This window comes from Daldinia vernicosa (assembly GCF_022497035.1).
Source record: "Daldinia vernicosa strain CBS 139.73 unplaced genomic scaffold F5Y00scaffold_48, whole genome shotgun sequence".
Classification (NCBI taxonomy): Eukaryota; Fungi; Ascomycota; class Sordariomycetes; order Xylariales; family Hypoxylaceae; genus Daldinia; species Daldinia vernicosa.
The window spans coordinates 133051-156847 of NW_025953964.1; the positions used below are offsets into that span (position 1 = coordinate 133051).

Consider the following 23797-nt stretch of genomic DNA (forward strand, 5'->3'; position numbering starts at 1 on the left):
CCCTCTAGCACATCGATCGACCGCGTGCAAAAGCAGCTCTGAGCTGGCAGTTCGCTGTGGTTCTAGCTTCGTCAGGCTTCTGCGGGTTAGGCGATTCGGGAAATTAATACAATTATAATAATTATAATTGCAATTAACTATATGACGACGACGTCCCTCGAATATTAGAGCTGTTAGGTATCGCCAGAACCGCCGTCGCAAACCCAATTCCTGTTTGGACAAACGACGTGCTAAGGATATATAAATAGGCCTCATTCCTTATAACGGTTCAAGACACAAACGCTAGACGGGACGGGCCCGGGAAGGACAACAACGCTGTCGGATAGAGGTACATATTATCGGGTGGAATATCTCGAGTCCTCTTGGAAAAGACGCTCTTGTCGAGGAGGGGAGCGTCAATTCGACTTCACCCTTAGAAAAACTAGGACGAGCGAATAACCAACATTCGCATTACAAGCCTTGGACGTGGAACGAGACGAACTCGACTTTGTTAAAGCTCCAACCTCGCATTGCTTGTATTCTTTATAGTCAAACGCGCAAACGCAAACGCAAGCAAACCCCAAATCTATATAATAATGGCCGCATCAATAGTAACCGGTTCCGACTCGGTCGTCTACGAGCGCCGGATAGCCCGCATCCATAGATACCACTGGCCCGCTATTCAACTTAACGTATGGATGCTCATAATGCTGGCGGCATCGTGCTGCATCATCGGTGTCTTCGCTACCTTTATCGGCGTCCAACAACAGCTGGAACTCTATGTTCCCTGGTGAGTAGATCTCATACTATTCGGCTTCGGCTTCGGCTTCTTAATCGTATGTAATGGGATGAATTATTTTCTAACTCAAGTCTATTCTTGCGCAGGTACTTCCCTTACTTTATCACCGTCTCAGCATTAACAATCGTCTATATCGCCACGCTGCTATGGCTTATAGCCCAACGACGGCTCCTCCCTTCCATAGTCATACTCGGCTCCTTCATGTTCTTCGTGCTCTGGATGGTAGGGCTCATCGTCGTCAGTATTGAATTATGGGGCCCCGTCGGTTCCGTCAGCTCGAATTGTAACCTTTTGGTATGGAGCACGTCGCCGACGGGAAATAACCAGGGGACATTGGCGTGGTTGGAGCAAAGATCTATATGTAAGCAATTTCCGGGCTTGATATCTTCTAACAATCATTTACCGCGTGTCTACTCAATTTTTGCTTGGTTGCTTGCTAACACTTCGTCGGAAGGCCAATCGTGGCAAGCAGTTTTTGCTTTCGCTCTGATCGGGTGCATATTTTTACTATGGATCATCGTGATGGCGATACAGGTGTTTTACGATGACGCCTAATTTATTACGAGATGTACGACTTAACATGCGGGTTTATGTGTTATGTCTCATGGGCCAGCTCTACTATGCCTAGAGCCTGATTATTATTTTTTAAGAGCAAGACGATTGGCTATCCGACGAAAGTTTCCGGCGTCTCGGTGTAAAGACGTTGAGTTTGAACTTTTTTTATTTAAATGAAAAAAATGTTTTCTATTTGAGAGATATGCCCATCTTTCTTGGGTGGATTAACCAACCCATTGCCTCATACCCTTTCTTCGATTAAGGAACGACGATATACTGGACAATCCAGATGTCAGTTATGACCCTCCATAGCTATTTGTTGGTAGCCTCTCCACGTGAAGGATTGATTAGATATTATTATAAACACAATATATCCTCCCTCATAACTCGACAGCACGATGTTCGCACCTAGTTGGAAATCTTAGGGTTGACTTTGTTTCTGCGTGCCAGATAATGTTAGTTTCTGGGAAGATTTTGGAGATTGAGTGGCCTTAACGTACCCAGTCGTCTTCTCGTACAAGTTGCGAGCCTTATCTGTGCCGCTTTCTAGTTGCGAGTCGGAGACTTTGTTTCCCTCCTTCTTGTTCAAGAATCCAGCGACTAGGGAAATATGATGTTAGACATCTAACTTCAAGAGGCAACTTGCGCAAATGGGACAACTTACTCTTATCTCCGATATCCTTCTTCTCACCGGTCTGTTGGGCACCGGTGTTGCCAGTGTTTTGCGAGTTACCGCTGGCGAAGTTCTTGAGGGCATCCATTGTTGTTGAATAGTTGAATGAATACTTGAGGTAAGTAATAAAGATAGATTGTATAAAATAATTGTTTGTAGTTGTTTGGAGTAGCTTGAAAGATCAATGGTAAATATCTAAGAAGATATCCTTAGCTTTATATACCGTCGTATGTAGCCTCGACTCTTTTACAAAGCTCACCGCGTTCGGTATGTCTGACATGTGTGATGACGTTCACCAGATGCCAAGGTACGTAATTCAAGGTCTAAGCCGGATCTCGATCTATAGATTTTCCCGAATGGCTACCTCACTCAACTCAATTACCTTAATTTTTTCTTGTTTTACAGTGTCTCGGTTTGATCGGATAAAATGGCATAGAAGGATCATCGGAGAGACACTCATTGTCTTACCATTGCTTCCATTCCATGAACTTGTACAATTACCATTACCAAAATTGGTAGGCATTATGTAATTGTCGTAGAGTTGTGTGATAGTACCGCTACGTCATACTTATAAGAAGACCCCTGACTATAGAAGCTAATATACAAGTTTTAGCAAGCGTTGAGATGTCATTGTTCCGAGTGCGTGCATTAGTCTAAGACTATTATACATAGTCGTTCCAAGTGGGAGATCCCGTTGCCATTTGTCCAGGGGTAAACGGAATTCATCGTATCAAGCTCTCCAATGCCATACTAAGTCTACGTAAATGTAAAAGAGAATAGGTCAAGTAATAAAATAAAATAAAATAAAAATGTTGAGGCACTTTCTTAATTTTGCTACCGCAGGTAGCCCACCTAGAGACTTTCATGTTCGTCTTTAAATACACCATCCAACGCCGGTTACCCAGGACCAATTGGCCATATGCTCGAGCTCATCTGCTCCACGCTGGCATGCCAACATTTCAATGCCTTAACCCACCCTAACGCCGTCCTCGTATTGGTATATCGACGATGTTATACACTAAAGCTCGTCATCTAAAGGGTATGTGTCATGATTAGTTACTTTCGTCCTTCGTATCTCCCCTTCAAGATAGCAAATCGTCAACCCAGCCCATAATTTCTCTTCGGTCATCCGCAATTCGCGCATATTCCAACAGCAACCGTAGCACATAGATTTGCATGTCTTCTTTCCTGAGAACCTTTTCGGCCCAGGCCTTTCCGTCCGTCGCGATCTTCTCGGCTACTTCGTCGTGTCCAGGAACGCCGTCGTTGTAACCGAGGAAATATTCCATGATGCCATAGTAATCGCTGAATCGGTTATCCATCGGCACGAAGTGCTTCCAGGCCACCAGGCGGCTGTCATGCCATTCGCGCCAGAGCGTGCTCTTTATGGGCAGACTTGTACTTCGTAGGAAGCCTAGGTAACGCCCCGAGAAAGAGTTGCCATCGATATCGGGCAGATACTTGTAATAAAACTGAACTGCTAGCTTCTGACCCAGTACCGTTTCGTAGTGCTCGTCAGTATATATACAATGCCCGTCTTTCTGCTCGGGCTCTATGTCAGGGTCGCAGAATAGGTCGGTGAAGCCAACATCAGACCACTGCGATACCCACGCACCCAGCCGCCTCTCTTTTTGCGCCGCCAGGTTGTAGGTGGCGCTAGGCAGTTCGAAATTGATTGGTGGTTCGATATCCTCCTCGGCGCGCTGGAGTTTTGTTCCGTTGTTCATCGAGACGAATCGATGCCGTTGAAAGCCCTTCCAGTTCGATTCAGTGTTGCGGCCGCCGGTAGCCACGCCGCGCCAGATGAGAGGGCCGATCTTATTATCCCACGACGGCCCATGGTCGTCTCCTCCGGTAAACCTTTCTTCTTCATTCCAATACATGGGAGCCGGAAGAAGAATCTCGTTGTTAGTGGCCAGCTTGCTTCCTCCAAACATCGGGAAGAGAACCTTAGTCGCGGACGTTGTTAGAGGCCGTATGAAGATACCTTCGAGTCCTTGTAGATCGGGCTGATGGCAAAATTCGGATGAGAGCGTGGAGTTGGCCACATATCCTTGATACTGGTGGGGTGTTGCCCACTCCGGAGAGAAGCTGGGTTTGCCGTCGAACGAACTGAGGGCGGGCTGTTTGCGGGCGGGACTATCAGGAGGACAACCTCGACGAGCGATTAACCAGTACGGGTCTATAAACTGTTAGTATATACAACTGTTCTCCATGCCTATCCTAGGGTAGCAATGAAGGGTTAGTCTTACTTGTGTCTTCCCAATCCTTATCGACAGTATGAAGGGACTTGTCCTCGTGTTTAACCGGAGGTGGTAATTTCTGGAACTCGTTGACGATACTTTTAGCGGGATTCAGAATTCGGCTCTGCTTTTCCTTCTTCATGTAGCCATTGATATCCTCCCACGGCACTACAAGTCGCGGTTCGTCCATTGCGTTTAGAGCAATATCCATATCGGGTAGCAAATGTTCGATAGTCTGAATCATGTCTAACCATATCTGAGTCCAAAACCAATCGCTCTCGGCGCTCGCATTGCCGTTGCGTATGTTGATAACCATCTCGTAGCCTACAGCTTCATCGCGAATGCTTGAAGGTTCCAGACCCCAAAATGGGTTCAGGTCGTGGTAGATCTGATCAAAGAAATCTTCGACTATGAGTGCATCATTCTCCTTCGCGAACTCGTACCACTTATCGAAGCCCGGAGGCGGATGCCGCCCGCGACGTTTACGATAAGCTTGGGCAGCTTCAGCTAGCGTGTTCGACTCTTTAGCTAACAGGTCTTCGAAATCTTTATCAGCAACCTTGATCAGCTGGTCGATAGGGTGGTCCGTAGCAGGTTTCGGCGGAGCGGGTTGGGCAGGTTGGATAGGTTTCGATTCGTGTACTGGCTTGTCTTCCTCGTCTTGATTACCGTCGTCTAGATCTCCGTGGACGGGTTTCTGATTGGTAGACGGATTCTTGGCGGATTGATCAACAACGTCAGGTGTCCCATGGTCGTAAGAAGCGGGGGAAGATGACGATAATGAGGATTTAAAGGAATCGCGGTCAGAAGTTAAATAGGTATTAGGTGTTTGAGCCTCTTGGGGCTTATAGGAGAGGTAGTAGAAGATGCCGAGGAGGAGTGCGGCCGGGAAAATGTATCGGACGAGGTGAGAAGGCCTCCTCGGTGGAAAAGCGGGCGAGCGCATGGCAAGGGAGAGACGTCAGCCGCCTTAAAGACGGCGCCGAGACGTCGACACTGCTTCGGAGATGGGACGAAAAGTTTCGTAGCGCGCTCGAATATGGTAGCACAGTTCGAGTAGAGTTAAGATGGGGAGGCTCCCGGTCTGGCTTAAAAGTCAAATGTGTCGGTGTCGGCAACGATAGAAGGGGAAAATCGGTAGAATAGAACGATATCAAAACTTTGTTTTCGCAACAAACGATTGGATGTTAAATGTTTACAAGGAAAGGCCAAGAAAGAAAAAAAGATAGTAAACGTAAAAGACAGACGAGAATACACTAGGAGTAGACAGGTTCAATCCTTGAATATGTAAGAGAGAGAATAGGACTCGAGGGAAAATAGGTATTATGAGGAGATAATATGATACAATTATTGAGGCGGAGTGGTGTACATAAATTCAGTGGGCAGATCTGGGTGACAGGTTTTACTAACCATGTAACTTGACTACATGTATCTCATGTATCTCATGACAGGTACAAATTGCGCTTTGGCTTGTCTTTGAACATTGGAGGAAGAATTAGCTGGAACAGAGTTTCGTAAAGTTTGCCAAATTTGTTAAGTTTGCTTGGGCCCGATGCGAAAAGTATAAAAAAGAGACATTGCCTTCCATGGGTACAGATAGATGGGCTTATTGGGGGAAATTTGATAAACTCGCGAGCGACGACGCTTCTAGGCAAAGGTGGGTTAGTCTGCAGGTAAGCTCACCCACATTGGTACAAAGTACGATACAAATGGATATGTATGTACTGTACATAGAAGAGGTATGTCGCACAATACGGGTCTTACCGTACTGTACATGTTACGGACCGTGGGGCTAAGGGATGCAGTAAATTTGAATACCAGCTCCTTGGGCCGTACAGAGGCCCTTGAAGATATGCCGGGAGGTCACCAACACATACATATTATTATAATTCCGGGAAGATGTAACAATATATAATAGGTTAGGTACCTACGTGTCCTCTTCCATATATATACCTATAGATCAAGTATATTTCTTATATTGTACAAACACATACATACCTATATTAATCTGTCACGGCGCAAAGTTATAATCATTCTCCATCTTATCTCAGAAGCCTCCTTGGCACATCACACGCATATGTGGCTCTTCTAATCTCTACCATGCAGCCATGATAGCTGAAGCGGCACAGGCTCTGTGCGCTCGCCTAATAGAAAATAGTGTATGAACAGGGGGGGGCCAACACCATATTGAAAAACGTGCAACATTTCTAAGTTTTCTAAGTCTCCACAATTTCCGTTAATCCCAACTTGCTTCCGCTCATCACTTTCCTTATGTACATCCTCTAGGCGGCCCGATCGATTGAACATCTCTGTACCAGCCCGGTGGGAAGGGGGAACTTCCATTCTGCCACTGTAACAATTTATTGTCACAGGACCGAGCCGATCATTGGAGACAGCTTCTCACGGAGCTCAATCTCCTTTCGTCTTTATATTTACAGACAGGTAGGAGGGAGATACCTAATGGATAAGTATGCACCTAAAGTACTACTACCCCAGATAAAAGGTTACATAAGGGTAGGTACATGTATGTACCTTGTGTGCCTCCCAAGCTTAACGTTCTTCGATACATAGAGCTAACGCCAAGCTAACCCCGCGCTAACCTCAATTTCAGACGCACCCCAATTCCATCTTCTAAATAACAGCATCAACGTTCCAGAAACTCGATAGAACGGCTCGTTAATCATCAAGATAAAGTTTCGATTGGGCGTATTTAAATACTAGCCTCATTAACACTATCGGGCCTGCTAGGTGCTGAGGCAAACATGGCTTCTTATTAACCTATTTTACGGTGAGATATCGTATCGCAACGATTTGGGTTAGGGTTATGTAAAGCCAAGCTGATATCGTCAGCTTGTTGAGTGGGCTTATTTTGCTTCGGATAGCTCCAGGGTGCCAGCTCGTAAAAGAAAAAGGGCGTCTCTGTAAAATTAGAGCTTTGGGACTTGGATTATAGCACGGCTCGTTATATGGAGCTGTAAAGCCCATATAAAATAGATAAACGCGTGCTATAAGGGTCACGTTCTCTTATACTCTGTCGTCTCGCCATAATGTCATGATCTCTCTAAGAATACGAGTACCTTACCAGGTTTACAAATATGTATGTATGTATGTATGGAGGACTACCAAGCTTGTCAACGCCAAGGTCAGCCTGGAAACCTCCAGACACCAATTATGATTGCGCACGTATTGCGGGTCTTCGAACCATAGTAAAATATAACATGGCCAGGCGGCGCAGAGAAGTTGGCCGTAACCCATCTTGTCAACACGTATTAACGCCTCTAGATTCTTACAATCGTACATTATGCGGTCTCTACGTACGGTAATCCTGTCACTTACCGCAGGAAGCCCAGATTGTGAAAACGCCATCTCTCGTTGAAATCATTCGGAAGCCAGAATGTTATCTTCTATGGCTAGCTCGTTGTGGGTGCGAGCGACGAGTTCGTGAAACTCAGGGCGGAAAGGCCACTCCATCCAGAGCTCTATAAGCTCTTCCCACTGCCGCGCATTCAGCATCCTCGGTGTCAGCTCTAAACCTTTTATCTTATTAGTCACTCCGCCGTGTCTCAAGTCTCTGGCGCTCTTCCAACGGGGTATGATGTAATCGGCGGCACCTGGCATGAGGGCATCCAAAGCTTGGCTGATGGGAATGGTGCTGTGGCTCATCATCGAGCTTAAAATTAGTTCAAAACAATCACCCGCCCTATTCGAACCTGGGCCGGTCTGGCGAAGTAACGGATGGACCCCTTTCGGTTGGATATCTAGCAAGCTGCATTCGATATTCGGGAAGAATTCTTCGGGCTCTATACGCAGCGGTTCGTATGCCCTGCGATCCCAATGGAGCAGGGGCGGGTCTTGCCTGAAATAATGGAGATTGTCCTTGTAGGTGACGAATTCGTTGACAAACCCCTTGGGGCTATTCTCTATATCGACCTGCAATTCCCTTTCAAGAGCTTCGATCTTCTCGGGCGCTGCCTTGCCCGACCTGTAGAGAGTAGTAATAGCATCGTAGCGCTTTATTACGTCGAACATGCGCTGGTGCTTTTTTTTCTCCCAGTTAGCCCTCCACTGATAGTTCCGCATGCTCTTGAAATCATCCGAATCTGGACCAAATGTTTCTGCTATATATCTTTCCTCGAGCTCATGCAATACATTGCGGTAGGATCTCTTAAATACGGGGGCCCTTTCTGCCAGCATGAGCTTTTTCCCCGACCTCGCATTTAGTCGAGCCTCCTTCAGAGCTTCAGAAGACCTCCCCTTAGGCATTCGAATCTTGGCATCTTTCATCCTCTTCCAGGTGGCAATGTTACTACTCTCGTCAATGACGTTATCGCGGACGTACCAAGAACTATCGGAACCCTCGCGGCCGCACACCTCGTGCACCCATTCGCAGCAGAGCTCGGTATCTAACGCCAGCTTCTTCCGCTTCTGCATCAACTTAGGGAGTATTCCGTACTTGTCGTCGTGCCGAGTCCATATCAACATGCGGACGAGCCCATATCGTTGAAAGAGGCCGCTATTTCGGATAGCTTCGATATACTGGTAAAGAACCAAATTCGCCATGGACGCGAAGGAAAGGAAGCGTTTCTGAGGGTGGAAAGCAATGTTTGCAGTGACTAGGAGAGTATCGTTGCGTTGACTCAACTTGGCCGCGTCAGGTATGGTTTGGTGCGGTAGGTATTCTGGGGTTAGGATAGAGTTGAGCTCCCGCCAGATGATCCCGGACGCCGGGACGAGCATAGTATTGGGCTGATCGAGGAGAGGTTTGAGGAAGGGTTTGTATAATTCTACATCGGGTTCCATCAGGATGTGAGAGCGCGGCTTGAGAAAATCGTGTAGCTTGTGGCTCCAAAGCCCAGCGCCGGGGTATATATCGATGAGGTCGCATCCCACATGCCGGCTAAGGGACTTTCCGACGTATGAGATAATATTGTCGCATAAATTTTCGCTAACAACGTTAACCCTGGTCTTGTCACCATTCGGCTGGGGTTGCGAGGCCTTGTCAGATTTCCCTCGCGGGCTCCTTGGTATCCATAGCCCCGTAGCAGCAAGCTCCTCAGCTACAGGGCCTGACGCTGTAATTGCTGACTTGTCGAGATATTTCAAGGGAGATTTTGAGGCGAGAGCACGCCTCGCTAGGGCAGTAGTGGGCGGTCGATAGAAGATAGAGCGGGGATTGAAGGTGTACCGCGCATTACCACGGAAATTAAACATGTGAGATGCGCGGAAGGTTAATAGGGCAAACAGTTCTAAGGTTGATCTGCATGAGAAATCTTATAATGAGAACTTTTAGCATTCGTCCATATGAAGTACTTAAGTTATCGCAACCCTTTCTGTTATATGCAAGTGAGGTGGTGAGGTGGTGAGGTAGGTTAACCTAGTAATTTTAGTGATGCAAGTGAAGGGCCAGTCGCCTTTTTTTTTTTATCGTCTGGAGTTTTTTTTTATCGTCTGGAGATCTACATAATTGGGTGTCCACTCTCAACTCCTGGCGCATTACATAATGTTAGTTACGTCAGTGGCATATACCCCCTGTAAGATACATACATGTATGTATATCCCTATAAAGCAGGTACTAATTAGGTACCTACATAAGGTAATGTACCTACCTAGATGTAATCCGTAATCCGTACCTGATTTTAGAGTGCACTCTAACCTACCTAAGTATTAAAAGTTAAAAGAATACCGCTATAATCATAAGACTCGCACCAATGGACTCTGTTGACTTGGGCTTGGCCCAACCCATTTGATAATAAGCAAGCCGAGGCCAGCAATACTTGGAGGATAGACCAATTTGCAGTCATTTTTATGACGATAGTATATCTAATCACAATTAGCAAGCTAGAGCAGGTAGAGACGAGAGACTTGATTTTAACATGTAGGTGAACGATTTATATTAGCTAAACAATTATACGAACAGTGCTGAAGTGTGCCGGCGCAGACTCAACCCTAAATATAGGAATCACCAGTGAACAAGGCTGCGTGAGGAATAGCTTTACCCAAGTCAGTATGATTGTGCGGCCGAGATATTTACTAAAATTCAGACCAGGATAGGTCCTCTTTGATCATTCGTCCAGCTGGTGATTTTATCTAACTACCTACCTAATCTTGGTCTCCAACAGTACCCGGTTTGATGGGACCAGTGGGCATATTGCCCCTACCATAACCCCCTAGATGATGCCACATGGCTGACATCAACATAGCCATATTAAGAGGTATCCAGCGGTAGTACTATCTAGACCAAAGTGTACGAATCTCCGGTTCCTACTGGGAATTGCCAAGCATCGCCGACGATTTGCTAGTATAATAATGTGATATTGTTGAGAGTTAGTAGATTTTTTGTTTTAACTAATTTTAAATACTCTTCGCTATCTGACTTAGTCTATCTATAGGTATCTAACTTATTCAGTGGCTAGAGAATATAAAATACTTATAGATGCTTTTGAAGAATTGCCTAGAGTGAACTGGGATATCATTCGCCGTATCTTTGAAGTACTGGTCGCGATTCTACTCCCCATAACGATAACCAGAAAGGCTAAGTTTGAATACCTACTTCTATATATCCTTGTCTCTTTCTTATATCTATCCCCTATCCACCTACAGCCCCCGAGATATATGGAACAAGCACTAATACTAATAGTCAAACACGGGAATTCCCCACAGCTCGACGGCCTAGAATAAGGGGATTCACATCACTTTATTTGACTAGGGGTACGATCCGTATTTGAGTACGCCTCTATATAAGACACTAGATGAAAGTAGTGTCGTGGCTATATTAGACTCCATGTAACATATAGTAAGACGTCTGAAAACAATGATGTAGAGGGAGATTATGGTACAATCATATAGGCCATTCTAACTACCTGGGATACTTTCCAACCCTAGTGATATGTTAGCTACCCATGTTCGCGCATCTATAATAAATATGACTCACATCCATCAACATCCTCCACTGCCGTTTGAGCCTTGGTGCACTTTAGGGCCTCTTCCGACGTCTGAACCTTGAGCTCACTGCAGACAGCGTTGTTGCATCGCGCATCAAGAGCACGCTGAAGGGCATCGTCTTTCCAGCCGAAGACGTAATCGCCGTGCTGCGAATATCCAGTTCTGTACGTACCAATTTAGTACATGGAAAAATTCCGATGTTTCTTGGGAGACTCACTCATCGTTTGTGCTCCAGAAGAATGGCTGCGAGCCATCCTCGGGCCATAGTTCCGGGTCGTTGAAAGGTGTTGTCTAGGAAATATACGAATTAGCAACAGCCCTTCGACGAAGCCTGTTACCCGATATATCAGGGTAGCAAAGTTGGTACTTACATCCCACATAACTTCGTACATCAACTGCGGTAGCCTAATAGGGTGACTCTCCGGACAGGTGCCTACTGATTCAAAGGTACCCTCGCGAGGATATGCGACGTGACTCTTGTGATCTGGGCTGTCTAGATTCTTTCCATCCCAGCAGGTAGGGAATGTAATCGTCGTGCGAATACCGCCAGCGCAGGGCTTAGGGGGTAAGCTCTGCGTATCTGAACCGGTACACGGCGCGCCACCCGTGTCCCCAGCGGGGCCGGCGCCATCCGCGGTTGTGTAGCAGCGGTGACATAGCTGGCGCTGCATACCATCGGCCTTGCGAAGCGCGGCGTCTCCGACAAGCATACGGAAACCCGGCTTGAAAGCAGTCACTTTCGTCTTTCCATCGTAGGGAGGGATATAGTAAACTGTGATTCCACCATCTTGTCGGAGTCCTACATTCGCAAATTGTGGTACGCGCTTATATGTCCCATTGCGGGCCCTGAAGTATAGAACCGCCGTCCAGTAGTTAGAGAAATCTTCAGAGAACGTACAGCTGGTACAGGTAGAGTCTCTGACGAGATCGTGCACTGCCGGGTCCATGCTCGAGTTGAACGAGTTCCCACCCACGATCTGATGGACGTGCGGCGACGGCAACGTACCGGGATTGACGAGAGGGTCTAGACGCTCAATGACAAGCTGGGAGCAACCAAAACGTATCATCTGCTGGGCGGCAACATCCCCCGCGAGAAGCGCTAGGGCTAAAGCTTTCCACTTCATCTTGGACAGAATTATCTAACCAGTTTACAAAAGGGGTTGCGGCGATGGGAAAACCTCAGACGGAGCGAAGCCAGACTATCGCTCGCACGTATAACCTGGACCCTAATTCCTATATACTAGAGACTTACCTCTTCCTAAATCAATGCCGAGATACCGGTTCTCTGACTTGGTTTTCTGACCTGGACAATATCGAGGTATATTGGGCTAAGGAAAATTGCCACTCCTAATGAATTTACCCGGGAGTATCTCGCATGGTAAACCCTTATCAACTCATTACTCTTGGCATAAACCTGCTTTCGATCGATGGCATATATCAGGACATATTTGATTTCTGACTATGAAACTTCGAGATGATACAACGGAGTAATTCAAATCATGATGATGCTGTATGATCTTTGGAATTAAAGATAACAATGAAGTATGCCACTTCTGCACACTCGCTTACTTTCAAATCTCTACCTATTGTTATATTTTGTCCAAGATAAGTGCCACCTAATATGTGGGTGATTGGAGACTTTCTCCTGCTACGGCAAAATGGGATTAATCTTCCACACACTCTTCCAGATTGCAATGCAACGGCCTAGACGTCCCGGCATTTAATCAAGCCGGTATAACTAAAAGCCAGATAAGATCACCCGTACCGAACTATAGACACCCCTTTATTACATAGCAACCATGCCGGCAGAGAAGTTTTAATCGCCATCTATATTCCTTAGTACGCTTCGAGCAGTCCAAAGGAAAAAAAAAAGTCAGGATGAGAAACGGCGTGTTAGCCTTTGTAGCGGTGCTGCCGCTTACTCACGGAGTAGTTGCTTCTAGAGTATGCGGCACTGGTACGAACGCGTCTTCGGAGTATCAGTGGCATGTGGGCGCCGCAAGGTATGACGGCGCGGAGCCTGGGGGGAAGGGAGCCGCAACGATAGCCGTGAGCATAGTACCTGGCAACCTCACTATGGGCACCTTTTTCGAGTGCGTCGCAGAGTGGCCCGAATCGTGGGAAGGTTGGTATGAAGACGGGAATATCATTTGGAGTGACTGTATCTGGGCTGGCAACGGCAGGACTTCAGATACCGCTGTCTCGTTTGCCCTGGACTGGAAGAATAATCGTACAATGTATATATCTCATACGTTTGCCTGCTCAGATAAAGAAGGGTAAGTATCGTCCCGCACTTGCTACAGTCTCCAGACATAAAACGAAACTAACATCACGGGGACAGATCCGACGCCTTAGCTATAGGATCTTTCCATTTGGATCTAGATTGCGCGACGAGCGAGGAGGACGGCACCAGCTGCATGTTAAAGGGTAAAGGTCTAGATATTACTACCACAGGAAGCCCGGCTCGTTTGGCAACAGATTCTTGCGCGGATAATGCAGAAAGGTACCAATCGTGGCAGCTCGAGAACTGGCTACGCCGTTACGAACAAGTTCCCGGCTCACCGTCTTCGAGCGCGCCCTCGTCCGATACTGGCCCGTCTTTCATCTTGAGAAATATGGCCAATACGGATGTTTTCAACTGTACGACTTCGGGAAGCCAGAATAATACTCTGACTGGATCTTGCGAGTCGGATGCAGAGGAGAGTTCTACGACAACAGCGACGTTTAGCTTCGACCGGCAAATAAACGTGTTGACTATTAAGCAGCACTGGAACTGTAGCGAATCGTAAGTGAAAAAGTGCTTTTCTGAGAAAGCATGTTTCTAACAACATGGCAGGTCGTCGTTCGATGCTGTTGGCGTCGGCTACGTCCAAGCGACGTGTAGTCGACAAGGAAACTTCCTCACCTGCACTTCAACTCCGCTCTGGATTGGTACGAAGACTCTATGATGATGCCTCTACGGAAAACATCAATGATGTATTATTTCAACCAATTTACCTAGGAAAATAAATTCTCGAATGTTTTACTTGAATATTCGATCACTACATCTTATCGACACTTCCGATATTCTAAATTAAAAGAATATTAACACGCCCTACAATGGCTCTTCCAATTTCCACATTATTCTCATTATTCTTAGTGGTAAATTAGGTCGGCTTGTGTGGAAATCCATTGAATATTTATACACTGGCGCCCTAGATAAATACATATTAGATAAATCCAATGCAGCTTCACCTTTACCTCGACGTATCTTGACGATCTCGTGGCTGAGTAGGTAGGTACATATGTACGTAGATCCATCCCTACCCTACGTGACGCAGGTTACTATTTTCAGACTCTAGGCCGGCAAATACATAAGAATAACGTAGCATTCTCCCCGCAGAAGATTGTCATCAAGGAGAATTAAAGCCGACTAAACTCATCTTAGCTAGATCAGACACCGGGTTTAGTTAAGGATCACTCAGGGCAGTCAGGGGTAACACTCCATCCAAGTTTGATTATACATCGTAATGAGAATCTTGATATTACTAAAACATCTTATCGTAACGAATCGAATAGTAGCCAAAAATGACCTCTCATCGCCTCGTACAACGCCCAACACTCGATGCGATCCCTTTCAGTCTAGGTATACAGCTACTTTACAAGGTTATGCACCCATCTATATCCCAACAGTAATCTATAATAAAATCGTTACCCAGAAGTGGTAGTCAAGTAGAGATCGTCTATCAACTATAGTTTGAATCCGCCCGTGACTAACTTCTGGAACATCTGGCGTGTGTCGTACTTCTTGCTGGCGGCCAGGAGCTTGTTGTGGGAGTCCTGCCCGTAGCCGACGAAAGGCTGCTGTCCGGACCAGGCGTCGTTTAGGAAGACGAAAGGCAGGTGGACATTGCGGGACGTGGTGTAGCTCTCTGTTGCCGCCAAAATGTCCTCGAGGATCTGGTAGACAGTTGCATCGTCCTTCTCCAATGACCAACCAATGTTGATACCGACCCCTGAAATTGTTAGCGTTGATGCACATGCGGGGATACTCGGGAATCCTGTTACTTACATAGCTGCGCTCTGTCCTCCACGTTCATGGGGTCATCGCCAAGGGCTCGCGACTGGTCAACCATGCTCTTGGAGACGGGCTGGACCATGGGGGCTAAGGAGCCGCCGGTAACGTTCTGCACGCGCGACGAGAACTGAGAGAATACATCGATCAATCCTTCGTAGGTCTCCGTGCTGGTGCTGTTGTCGAAGGCTATGGTAGTAGCAGCGTAAGTCCACCTAGGTACCTGGTAGGGGAGGTCGACTTGGCAAAACTCGTAGAAGTTGTCGTAGACCTGGGTGTAGTCTGCGGTGACGGGGATCTCGAAGAAAGGCGCGAAAGCATCAGGACGGACTACACCATCCAAGTATACAAAGGTAGCGAGGATGGTGTCGTTGTTGATGCCGATGTAAGGGAGGATGGCAGACTTGGTGTCAAATTGGCCGTTCCCCTGGTACTCAGCCATAGCAGCCATGAACTGCTTCGAGGAGTTACCAGGGAACTGAACGAGACCACCCCAGACCTGGCCCATGGGGTAAGTGCGCTGGGTGATGTGAGTGACGATACCAAAGTTGCTAGACCCGGCCTTAGAGGCATAGTACAGGTCCGGGTTCTCGGTAGCGCTAGCATTGACGTGAGAACCGTTGGAAAGCATGACTTCGTATTGAAGGACATTCTGACCAACCCATCCCCATTCGTTTGAGAAGTGGGAGAGACCGCCTCCTGTGGATAAGCCAAGTCCGACCGTGGCCAGACGACCACCGACAACGATTCGTCCGTAAGGAACGAGGTGTCCGTAGACGTCGCCCCAGCGGTTGCCCATTCCGGATCGCTGGGTTTGAGCAGCCTCATCGTATTCCAAGTCGTTAATGTTAGTCATAGAAATCAGAAGGCTATCGTCGATGTTAGCCCAGTTGGAAAGAGGCGAGTGACCACCGCTGCGGACGGCGAATGTGATGTTTGTGAAACCAGCGATAAGAACGGCGCGTCTTAGATCTTGGATGTTGTTAGGTGCGAAGATGCAAGAAGGAGACTTCCACGCCGTTTCCGACCAATGAGCGTGTGCCTCCTGAGCGTAAAGATCGCTGTTCGAGCGAGCGACGTATAGAGTCTCATTACCGGCACTGCTGCCGTTGTTGCTGATAATGGAGAGGACGGAGCAGGTGAAGTTAATACCGCTCTGGCTCTTGACACTCGCAGGCACTGAGTTTGGGTCTACGTCGATAGATTGTAAGAAGCTATCGACTGATGCCGGGGTGGGAGCAGCCAATACTGAGGGAATAAGGGGTAAACCCAACAGAGGAAGCCGAGACACGCGCATGGTGAATTGATGACAAGAGAGAAATGATAAAAGATTGACTATATGAAAGACGAAGAAAATAGACTATGAAGAAATAGACTATGAAAAGAAACTAGGAGGAAAGAGACTCAGGAAACTGAACTCTATGCTTCTCTTCTTCTGAATCTACAAGTTGTGCTACGGTGACGTCCATACTTATACAGGCTACGCCTAAGATTGTTAATTTCATGGACCCTCATGGCCCTGGAACTACGCCTCCTAGAATAGATGGAAAATGAGCTATTGCGCAGCCATGCGAGCGCTGTCACTCCTTCAGACCCGAATCGTACGAGCCTCATGGCGACGGTTAGGTTTGCCGCGGACGCTTCCGTTCCACGCGAGAGGCTGCACAGTAGTAAGATGGACTTTGCATAACTAGATCCTTCGCGTGGTTCTTTTTTTTAGAACTGACTACCTACAGCTTTGACAGCAATCTCGAATGTCTACAGCCACTGAAACGTACCAAAAAGCAGCTGAAATGGGCCGAGGCGTGCGATTGGCTTACTCACAACGGCTGATCCTTCAGCTAATGAGGCGAAGCTAACGCGAGCAACCTGGATCCTATATTACGCAGGGCAGCCTACCGACCGAAATTTATCGGCCGACGACAAACATGACCCGAAATTTATCGGGGCTCGTACTTCGCCGCAGGGCTTACATGTAAGCGGATCGTGAGATTTTGAGAAGTAGTAGGATTATGAATCGGACGACAGAAAATTATGAGAAAGATATATGAAAGAAATAGTAAGTCTACGCGGGAAGTTGTGGCCTCGTAAAGCTCAACTCTTGGAGATCACATTTACTCGTAGCACGGGTAAACCATCTTCAACATGCTGGACCGAGCTCTACTTCTTGCTCTCTGTGCACTAGTATCCTGGGTATTCCTAGCGATATACAGAATATATTTCCATCCCCTGTCAAAATACCCAGGGTCTAAAATCGCTGCTGTATCGGATTCGTGGTGGGAGTTATATTGGAATTATTATCGAAATGGAGAGCTGCTGTTCGAGATCGACAGGCTTCACAAGCTCCACGGTGAGTTAACGCCCCTGGTTTGATTATCGTGCGGCACCAGCTTATGCGCATGCTAGGGCCTGTAATTCGGGTTGGTGTGAATACTATACACGTTAGCGACCCGGAAGTGTTCCAAGATCTAGTGAAAACCAACTCGACTTTCACCAAGGACGCTCACTTCTATCTAAATATCTCGTTTCCGGGGACTTTGATCGGCGAGATAAACCCGGCCAAGCACCGCGTCCGGAGAAAGGTTTTGGCCCCAGCTTTATCGGGCTCTAGGGTGCAAGAACTTGCTCCCGCGATTTTGGCGAAGACGAAGCAGCTGATTAAGAGGTTTGAGGAGGCGGCAGAGAAGTCATCGCCGATATGTGTCACTTCTGCCGCAAAGGCCTTTACGATGGACATCATCTCCAAGATCGTCCTCGGTCAGGAGATGGGTTGCGTTACGGAGCCCAACTTTCGCAACCAGCTCACGGAATACCTTGAAGCGGGTTTCAAGGTAGGATGGGTTGGCACTTCGTTCCCCACGATTTCAGCTATCGCGCTGAAAGCCGCATCCATGACCTCTTTTATCATTTTCCCCATGCCCCTATTTAGCTTCAAGCGTGTAAGTGCCTGGAGTTTGCCTACGGTTTTTTTAGCTTATCTAACTCTATGTGTAGGCCTGTCTTAACATTACCGGGAGGTATCTTGAAGTGTTCAATCCGCACCAGGCCGGAGGTACTATAAGCAATGCAACCCGTCAGCTACAAAAGAGCTATGGAGAGCGATCGGCCGTTATAGATATGCTAATGGATCCAAAAGCCGCCAAGGATCATCAAGTCCCTAACCTCGATGAGCTGAACGACGAACTTGTCATGCTTCTGACTGCGGGAAATGATACCACTTCAACTGCTTTGATTTACGGTCTTTACCAAGTATACACCAGGCCCGCTATTTACGAGAAGATATTTCGTGAGCTTTCGGCAGAGTTCCCGTCGCTCGAAGAAGAGATCACATATGAGCGTGTTAGGAAGCTACCTTATCTGGTAAGAGATCTACAAACCCGTTGCGGACGAAGAATGATCTTCTAACATGTATATGTGATAGACCGCCACCATTAAGGAAATATTGAGGCTTGGAAGCCCTCTACCTGGACGTCTTCCCAGAACCGTACCCGAAGAAGGATACCAGCTCTACGGCAAATATTTGAAGCCAGGCGTAAGTGAAGAAACTATCAATGTGACGTAGCATGTTTCTAATATTGCGCCATGCGCTCATCAGGTTAACATCCAAATGTCCGCCTACATCCTAAACCGCCACCCTGATGTCTGGGACCAGCCGAACGAATTTATTCCCGAGCGATGGTTAACCGACGACGCTGCTCGGCTCGATAGGTATATGGCCACCTTCAACAGGGGGGCTCGCCAATGCTTGGGCAAAGAGTAAGAGATTTGCTATCCCCCCTTAACGCATTGTTGGGTAAATATGGTTGCTAACAAGGATATAGACTAGCCTGGTGTGAGATGTGGGTTGTTTTCGGAAACATCTTCCGACGCTTCCAGATTACGCCGTACAACACGACTGACAAGGACATGGAGTGGAAGGATTTGATTCTCGTAGCGTAAGTAACTCATCAAACAGAACTTTGGACTTTCTCTAACCCTTTTGTCGTACAGATATAAGAATAAATTCTACGCTACAGTTGAGAAGCATTCAGTATGAAGTGTAGTTATATGGGAGGCTCAGTTGCTATAGGAGTAGGTATGGGTATAGCGATATGATCACAAATATAGATTGGGGAATAGAGAGGGCGTATATAGAAAAATGTACCATCTATCATAAGCCAATCCAAAACTTCTTAAAGGAACTGAAGCTTCTTACTATATAAATGTTTCCGTGGTAGTGATTGCCTAAGGTTTGCTTAAGGTTTACCTTAGGATGTTGTGTTGAATGCGAGTACAAATTTCCTATTTGGGACACATGCCTTGCTACCTTACAGATAATTTTCCTGCCTTATAGAAAGCAGTAAATATGAAAAGAACAAGTTCATGCATCTATTTAAGGCCTTATTACTTAGGTCTCGAGGGTATTGAGAGTATTGTCCAGCCGTGTAATAGCGGTAAATCCGGGCTATTATAGGGGTACCCTCCAGTTTAATAGGGAGTAGGTCGCTAATATGTAACAATAATGAAAATAGCATAGAAACATGGTGCGGTGTAAACCTTAGGCTTTTGTGTTGCCGGGGGGGTAACCTCTAGTTACTTAGGCAACTAGGTTATTAAGAGTTGTGCTATTTGCAGATTGGTCTGCCAGCCCTTCCAGACAGATTACTTTTTAGAAGACTGGCATGCCATTTGCTACCAATTTTATTAGTAAAATGATATTTGTTTAATCCGATTGGCAAAACTACCTAATTTGTAAATAAGACCTTATTTACAGATTGGTTATTTTAAGCAACGCTGTTTACTCGACGATAACAATTGTATTATATAAGATAGGCTTATATTGAATGATATATTATTAAGTAGTATAAAACTAATTTGCAAATAAGGGCTATTGGTGCTGTCGAATAGACAAGGTCTATATAATACGTAGCATTATACAGGGTTGCGTACAGCTGTACGGAGGAGCCAAACACGAAAGCAACGATGCTGTAAAACCTTGAATTGACTGTATACTTAAGAGGGATACAGCGTACGGTTACGTACGCTGTATATAGCCCTTGTGTGTGTGGATACCAGGGCTCGAAAGCCCTGGTGGATAGCCACGATCTAAGCTAATTGCGAGGTTGTACATAGCCTCATACGACGCAGCCGTCAGGTTAGGACATATTATCCCAACAGGTGCCTTGATGTTAAAAGATGAGGTTATCTTAAGACTTTCGGTAAGAATAACTCCGTTTTACGAGGCTTATCTACGCCACCAACAACGGCGCGAGGTTTAATAATGGCGTTACGGGGAGGCATATTAAGTTATTTATAGGTAAATGTTTTTCAATTTATTGTTGTTGACGAAGAAATTATAAGACTTCTTAAAGGGATATAGGGCGGAATTGAGGAATGTCATTTTACTAGTAAAATTGGTGGCAGATGGCATGATAGTCTTCTGAAAAGTAATCTGTTTGGAAGGGCTGGCAAGGTAATCTGTAAATAGCACAACTCTTAATAGATGTAAAATGTAATACTATAGGGATGTATAGAGTAGGTGTGTTGTGAATTCGTGTATCACTTATCTCTTCAATATCTTAAGTATTGGTGTAGAAATGTTGGACTTAAGTGAAATATACAAGGTTCCAAAGCATGATGCCGACTATAATATGACTAAAACATAAAAGGAACACGGTTATTACATGAGCTTATGATTATCAGAGTCTTAACTTAGAAGTTTCAGACTGAACCATCTTCTAGTATTAACTTATAACCATCTACAGGGGCGTATCTTTTTCGTTTCATCTGCTACTCTTTCCAAAGTATGGAATATAAAAACAACCCTAACTCAGAAATTACAATCACACAAGGTGTGCTTAAACAAAACAGTAGGTATACAAAAGACACAATACAACTTAATCAGCTAGATATTCTTCGTATTGTACAAAATAAACGTAGCTAAGGAGTAACAAAACCTAATTCGGGATATATAATCTAATTGTTACTATACATGCTTCAATACAGGTCTATCCTACCACCTTGCGCCAAACACTAACACCGAATCCCGCCTTTCTAAGCCGAGCTAGGAAATAAGATCTAATACTTCACTTTTCCCAGACGGATAAAGCATTGTCGCGGTGTGTGCGCAAGTCCATCCTTAGCAGCATAGCTCGACAGTGAAGGAGGAACCGGGAGGAGTTCGAATTCCCATAGCATTAGCGTAAGGACGATTCTCATCTTTGTGTAGGCGAGCCTACGGCCGGAGCACCCTCGCTGGCCAAGTCCGAAAGCTAACTGAGGACCAGCGGTGGCGTCAAACCTGACCTCGCCGTCTTCACCCCTCGCTAGCCAGCGTTCGGGACGATACGCGCGCATGTCTTCGGCTTCGTTCCACTGCCTTACCCTAGTCGCCTGAGAGGTCTTGCTGCGCTTGCTTTCGGGTATCTCAAATGATGGGGAGAGGAAGCTTGGCCCGTTAGACAGTAGAAGAACGACAGTGCCTTTAGGTATGCGATGTCCTAGGAGTTCAGTGTCGCGGGTTGCTTCCCTAGTTATGGGCATAGCACTAAGACGTAACATCTCATCCATAGTGGCGTCCAAATAAGGTATGGTAGTGTGGGTGATCTCATCTAGGGCGGGAAGACGCTTCTCCGCCAACGCCATAGGGTGAGCGGCGTGAATTGCGGAGCGAAGGCGTGACTGTGCCTCGGGATTATCCGTTAGGAACTTCAAACCCCATACCAATGTATTAGCAGTGGTCTCATGACCTCCCACGACGTTGAAAATAATCTGTTTTACATAACTGTAAGCGGGTATGGACACCAAAATTTTAAAAGGGGTTTCAATTTTTCTTACCTCGTCACTCATGCTAGGACTAAAGAACTGAGGCTCTCGGCCACTCTTTTCGGCCAGAACAGTCTCGCGCAGAATCATGTGGTCAACTGCCGAGCGTACCCAGGAATCGTCTGCGGTGCCGTTCGCATTCATCTTCTTTACAGCTTTGTTAATTTGATCCATAACAAACCGATCTTTAGCAGCGAGCGTCTTCCTGAAAGAAGGTCGCATATTTTCCCACCACAGCGTAACCTTAGGAGCAGCAGAGTTCATCAATTTTTCAAGGATGTGTCCCGCATTCATGCTAACCTCGAGATTCTCGTGAAGGGCAGCCTCGGGGAATCGAACGGGATCGTCGATATCTCCCTTTAGAGCCGACTTCTGCTCGGACGTTAGACTCTCAAGGAGATCCGACTGCGGGCGCACGGCTGCGTATTCAAAGCTGGCTCCAAACGAAAACGCGCAGACGGCGTCGAGGATAGTGTGATATATATCCGTCTGCGCGTGAAAAGGCCTGCCTTCCGCGAGGTTCTCTTTGAGTTCCCAAAGGTGTAGGAAGTCTAAGACTTTGGAGTAGATAGCAGGGGCGGCGACACTGTGCAGAAACGCGGGAATCATCAAATCTTGAGTAAGTTTGCGGGCGTCTTTCCACTCCCTGTCCGTACTCATGCGAATATGATGATGCGGGATCGGGGCCATCAAGTCCCTTGTGAAGCTTGATCGATCAAAGTCCTTGCGCTTCATCAGAACATCCTGCGCCTCTCTCCAGTCCGCGAGGACGAGCGTAGGGTTAGAGAACGGGCGCAGAAAGATCTGGCAGAGGGGCGCGTTCAAGTTTTCTGACTGCTTTCGCATCCATGCCATAAACTCGCCCGTCTTCACCGTCTCCTTCAGCATGCTAGGCGCATCGCCAAAAATGGAGCGCGTAGCTTCGGGATTATACGGAATCCCGGGAATAGGCTTAGGTAGAAGTCTAAGGTAAACTCCATAGAGAAGCACAGCAGCGCCAGCGAGAAGAAAGCCAATAGCCGGCGAAAGGTGGACGTTGCCGAGGACGTCTAACACGCCTTGGGCTTGAGACAACATGGTGGTCAAAGTTGAAAAGAAAACCGACACAAAGAAAATTGTATGAGCCCAATATTTTTGGGATTGTGAAAGTAGAGAATACTACCTAACCTAAGTATACAAGCAACGACTGACAGGGAGCTACATGTTATCATTTCAAGGAGATTCGCCTTTCTACTTTTCCTTCAAGTTTCGTCGAACCAACACCCAATCGTAAGATTCCGATACGATTCTGGATTTAGTGATTTAGTGGACCGAATTGTTCGGCCGAAACTCTTTGACGAAGCATTGGGATTAATGCTGTTGGTCTAGACACTATAATATGACTTTTGAAGGATGTCCAGAAATATCATGTTTTTGGACTGTAGGATTTAGCTCTAGTAGAGGATAGGCCTAGTGGCACACTATTCTGTTCAGGTACACGTAATTCTTGGTTAAATGCACCCATCTTATTGGCCCACCTCCGGAAGCCTCTACCGCAAATAATATGCAAGTAAGCAGATTGGTAGGTACCTACCAGGTAGGTGGGTAGGTACCTAAGATATTAGTCAGAACTAGAGCAGTGGAATCAACTTGTTATATATACCATTATAATAGGACTATAAGAAAAACAGGTAACCAAGTTAAAATCAACACGAAATTCTGCACATCAATCCTATCGCTTCGTATGATAATGAGGCTTTTCTCTGTTG

At 46.5% G+C, this 23797-nt stretch overlaps 9 protein-coding genes across 9 annotated transcripts; 3 read left to right on the top strand and 6 right to left on the bottom strand.

Annotated features, from left to right (window-relative positions):
- The first annotated feature begins 415 nt into the window (after window positions 1–415).
- On the top strand, window positions 416–1773 carry F5Y00DRAFT_151134 (uncharacterized protein). Its single transcript, XM_048004538.1, has 3 exons — window positions 416–769; window positions 865–1139; window positions 1233–1773. The coding sequence occupies exons 1-3, from the start codon at window positions 576–578 to the stop codon at window positions 1331–1333; spliced, it is 570 nt and encodes a 189-aa protein (XP_047861993.1). The 5' UTR covers window positions 416–575; the 3' UTR covers window positions 1334–1773.
- Window positions 1742–2094, bottom strand: F5Y00DRAFT_264958 (uncharacterized protein; the record flags this gene model as incomplete). Its single annotated transcript, XM_048011735.1, has 3 exons — window positions 1742–1772; window positions 1834–1933; window positions 1998–2094. The coding sequence occupies 3 exons, from the start codon at window positions 2092–2094 to the stop codon at window positions 1742–1744; spliced, it is 228 nt and encodes a 75-aa protein (XP_047861994.1).
- An 896-nt stretch (window positions 2095–2990) lies between these two features.
- F5Y00DRAFT_151160 (glycosyltransferase family 90 protein) lies at window positions 2991–5515 on the bottom strand. The gene is made up of 2 exons (XM_048004539.1): window positions 4259–5515; window positions 2991–4188 (listed from the first exon to the last, which is right to left on the bottom strand). The coding sequence occupies exons 1-2, from the start codon at window positions 5193–5195 to the stop codon at window positions 3089–3091; spliced, it is 2037 nt and encodes a 678-aa protein (XP_047861995.1). The 5' UTR covers window positions 5196–5515; the 3' UTR covers window positions 2991–3088.
- Window positions 5516–7627: 2112 nt separating this feature from the next.
- On the bottom strand, window positions 7628–9460 carry F5Y00DRAFT_264960 (S-adenosyl-L-methionine-dependent methyltransferase; the record flags this gene model as incomplete). The annotated part of the gene is made up of 1 exon (XM_048011737.1): window positions 7628–9460. The coding sequence occupies one exon, from the start codon at window positions 9458–9460 to the stop codon at window positions 7628–7630; it is 1833 nt and encodes a 610-aa protein (XP_047861996.1).
- Window positions 9461–11101: 1641 nt separating this feature from the next.
- F5Y00DRAFT_254894 (uncharacterized protein) lies at window positions 11102–12258 on the bottom strand (the record flags this gene model as incomplete). The annotated part of the gene is made up of 4 exons (XM_048010222.1): window positions 11102–11127; window positions 11181–11353; window positions 11409–11482; window positions 11563–12258. The coding sequence occupies 4 exons, from the start codon at window positions 12256–12258 to the stop codon at window positions 11102–11104; spliced, it is 969 nt and encodes a 322-aa protein (XP_047861997.1).
- Window positions 12259–12994: 736 nt separating this feature from the next.
- F5Y00DRAFT_272314 (uncharacterized protein) lies at window positions 12995–14139 on the top strand (the record flags this gene model as incomplete). The annotated part of the gene is made up of 3 exons (XM_048012951.1): window positions 12995–13467; window positions 13533–13976; window positions 14028–14139. Exons 1-3 carry the CDS (start codon window positions 13070–13072, stop codon window positions 14137–14139), a joined length of 954 nt encoding a protein of 317 aa, XP_047861998.1. The 5' UTR covers window positions 12995–13069.
- Window positions 14140–14688: 549 nt separating this feature from the next.
- Window positions 14689–16756, bottom strand: F5Y00DRAFT_244837 (oxidase/Diels-Alderase). The gene is made up of 2 exons (XM_048008886.1): window positions 15243–16756; window positions 14689–15186 (listed from the first exon to the last, which is right to left on the bottom strand). Exons 1-2 carry the CDS (start codon window positions 16540–16542, stop codon window positions 14921–14923), a joined length of 1566 nt encoding a protein of 521 aa, XP_047861999.1. The 5' UTR covers window positions 16543–16756; the 3' UTR covers window positions 14689–14920.
- A 537-nt stretch (window positions 16757–17293) lies between these two features.
- F5Y00DRAFT_244838 (cytochrome P450) lies at window positions 17294–19430 on the top strand. Its single transcript, XM_048008887.1, has 7 exons — window positions 17294–17595; window positions 17652–18184; window positions 18240–18605; window positions 18667–18777; window positions 18841–19001; window positions 19067–19180; window positions 19236–19430. The coding sequence occupies exons 1-7, from the start codon at window positions 17391–17393 to the stop codon at window positions 19279–19281; spliced, it is 1536 nt and encodes a 511-aa protein (XP_047862000.1). The 5' UTR covers window positions 17294–17390; the 3' UTR covers window positions 19282–19430.
- Window positions 19431–21147: 1717 nt separating this feature from the next.
- On the bottom strand, window positions 21148–23449 carry F5Y00DRAFT_151275 (cytochrome P450). Its single transcript, XM_048004540.1, has 2 exons — window positions 22062–23449; window positions 21148–21995 (listed from the first exon to the last, which is right to left on the bottom strand). Exons 1-2 carry the CDS (start codon window positions 23124–23126, stop codon window positions 21303–21305), a joined length of 1758 nt encoding a protein of 585 aa, XP_047862001.1. The 5' UTR covers window positions 23127–23449; the 3' UTR covers window positions 21148–21302.
- Between the last annotated feature and the right edge of the window lie 348 nt (window positions 23450–23797).

What these genes read in the sequence shown, in the direction of transcription:
- F5Y00DRAFT_151134 (XM_048004538.1), top strand. Translation starts at nt 576, where the DNA reads ATGGCCGCATCAATAGTAACCGGTTCCGACTCGGTCGTCTACGAGCGC. An exon ending in CTGGAACTCTATGTTCCCTG is followed by an intron (nt 770 to 864) that starts GTGAGTAGATCT and finishes ATTCTTGCGCAG; the next exon opens with GTACTTCCCTTACTTTATCA. An exon ending in GTTGGAGCAAAGATCTATAT is followed by an intron (nt 1,140 to 1,232) that starts GTAAGCAATTTC and finishes CTTCGTCGGAAG; the next exon opens with GCCAATCGTGGCAAGCAGTT.
- F5Y00DRAFT_151160 (XM_048004539.1), bottom strand. Translation starts at nt 5,195, where the DNA reads ATGCGCTCGCCCGCTTTTCCACCGAGGAGGCCTTCTCACCTCGTCCGA. An exon ending in TAAGGATTGGGAAGACACAA is followed by an intron (nt 4,189 to 4,258) that starts GTAAGACTAACC and finishes AACAGTTTATAG; the next exon opens with ACCCGTACTGGTTAATCGCT.
- F5Y00DRAFT_244837 (XM_048008886.1), bottom strand. Translation starts at nt 16,542, where the DNA reads ATGCGCGTGTCTCGGCTTCCTCTGTTGGGTTTACCCCTTATTCCCTCA. An exon ending in GGAGGACAGAGCGCAGCTAT is followed by an intron (nt 15,187 to 15,242) that starts GTAAGTAACAGG and finishes TAACAATTTCAG; the next exon opens with GGGTCGGTATCAACATTGGT.
- F5Y00DRAFT_244838 (XM_048008887.1), top strand. Translation starts at nt 17,391, where the DNA reads ATGCTGGACCGAGCTCTACTTCTTGCTCTCTGTGCACTAGTATCCTGG. An exon ending in TTAGGAAGCTACCTTATCTG is followed by an intron (nt 18,606 to 18,666) that starts GTAAGAGATCTA and finishes TATATGTGATAG; the next exon opens with ACCGCCACCATTAAGGAAAT. An exon ending in CGCCAATGCTTGGGCAAAGA is followed by an intron (nt 19,002 to 19,066) that starts GTAAGAGATTTG and finishes ACAAGGATATAG; the next exon opens with ACTAGCCTGGTGTGAGATGT.
- F5Y00DRAFT_151275 (XM_048004540.1), bottom strand. Translation starts at nt 23,126, where the DNA reads ATGTTGTCTCAAGCCCAAGGCGTGTTAGACGTCCTCGGCAACGTCCAC. An exon ending in GTCCTAGCATGAGTGACGAG is followed by an intron (nt 21,996 to 22,061) that starts GTAAGAAAAATT and finishes TATGTAAAACAG; the next exon opens with ATTATTTTCAACGTCGTGGG.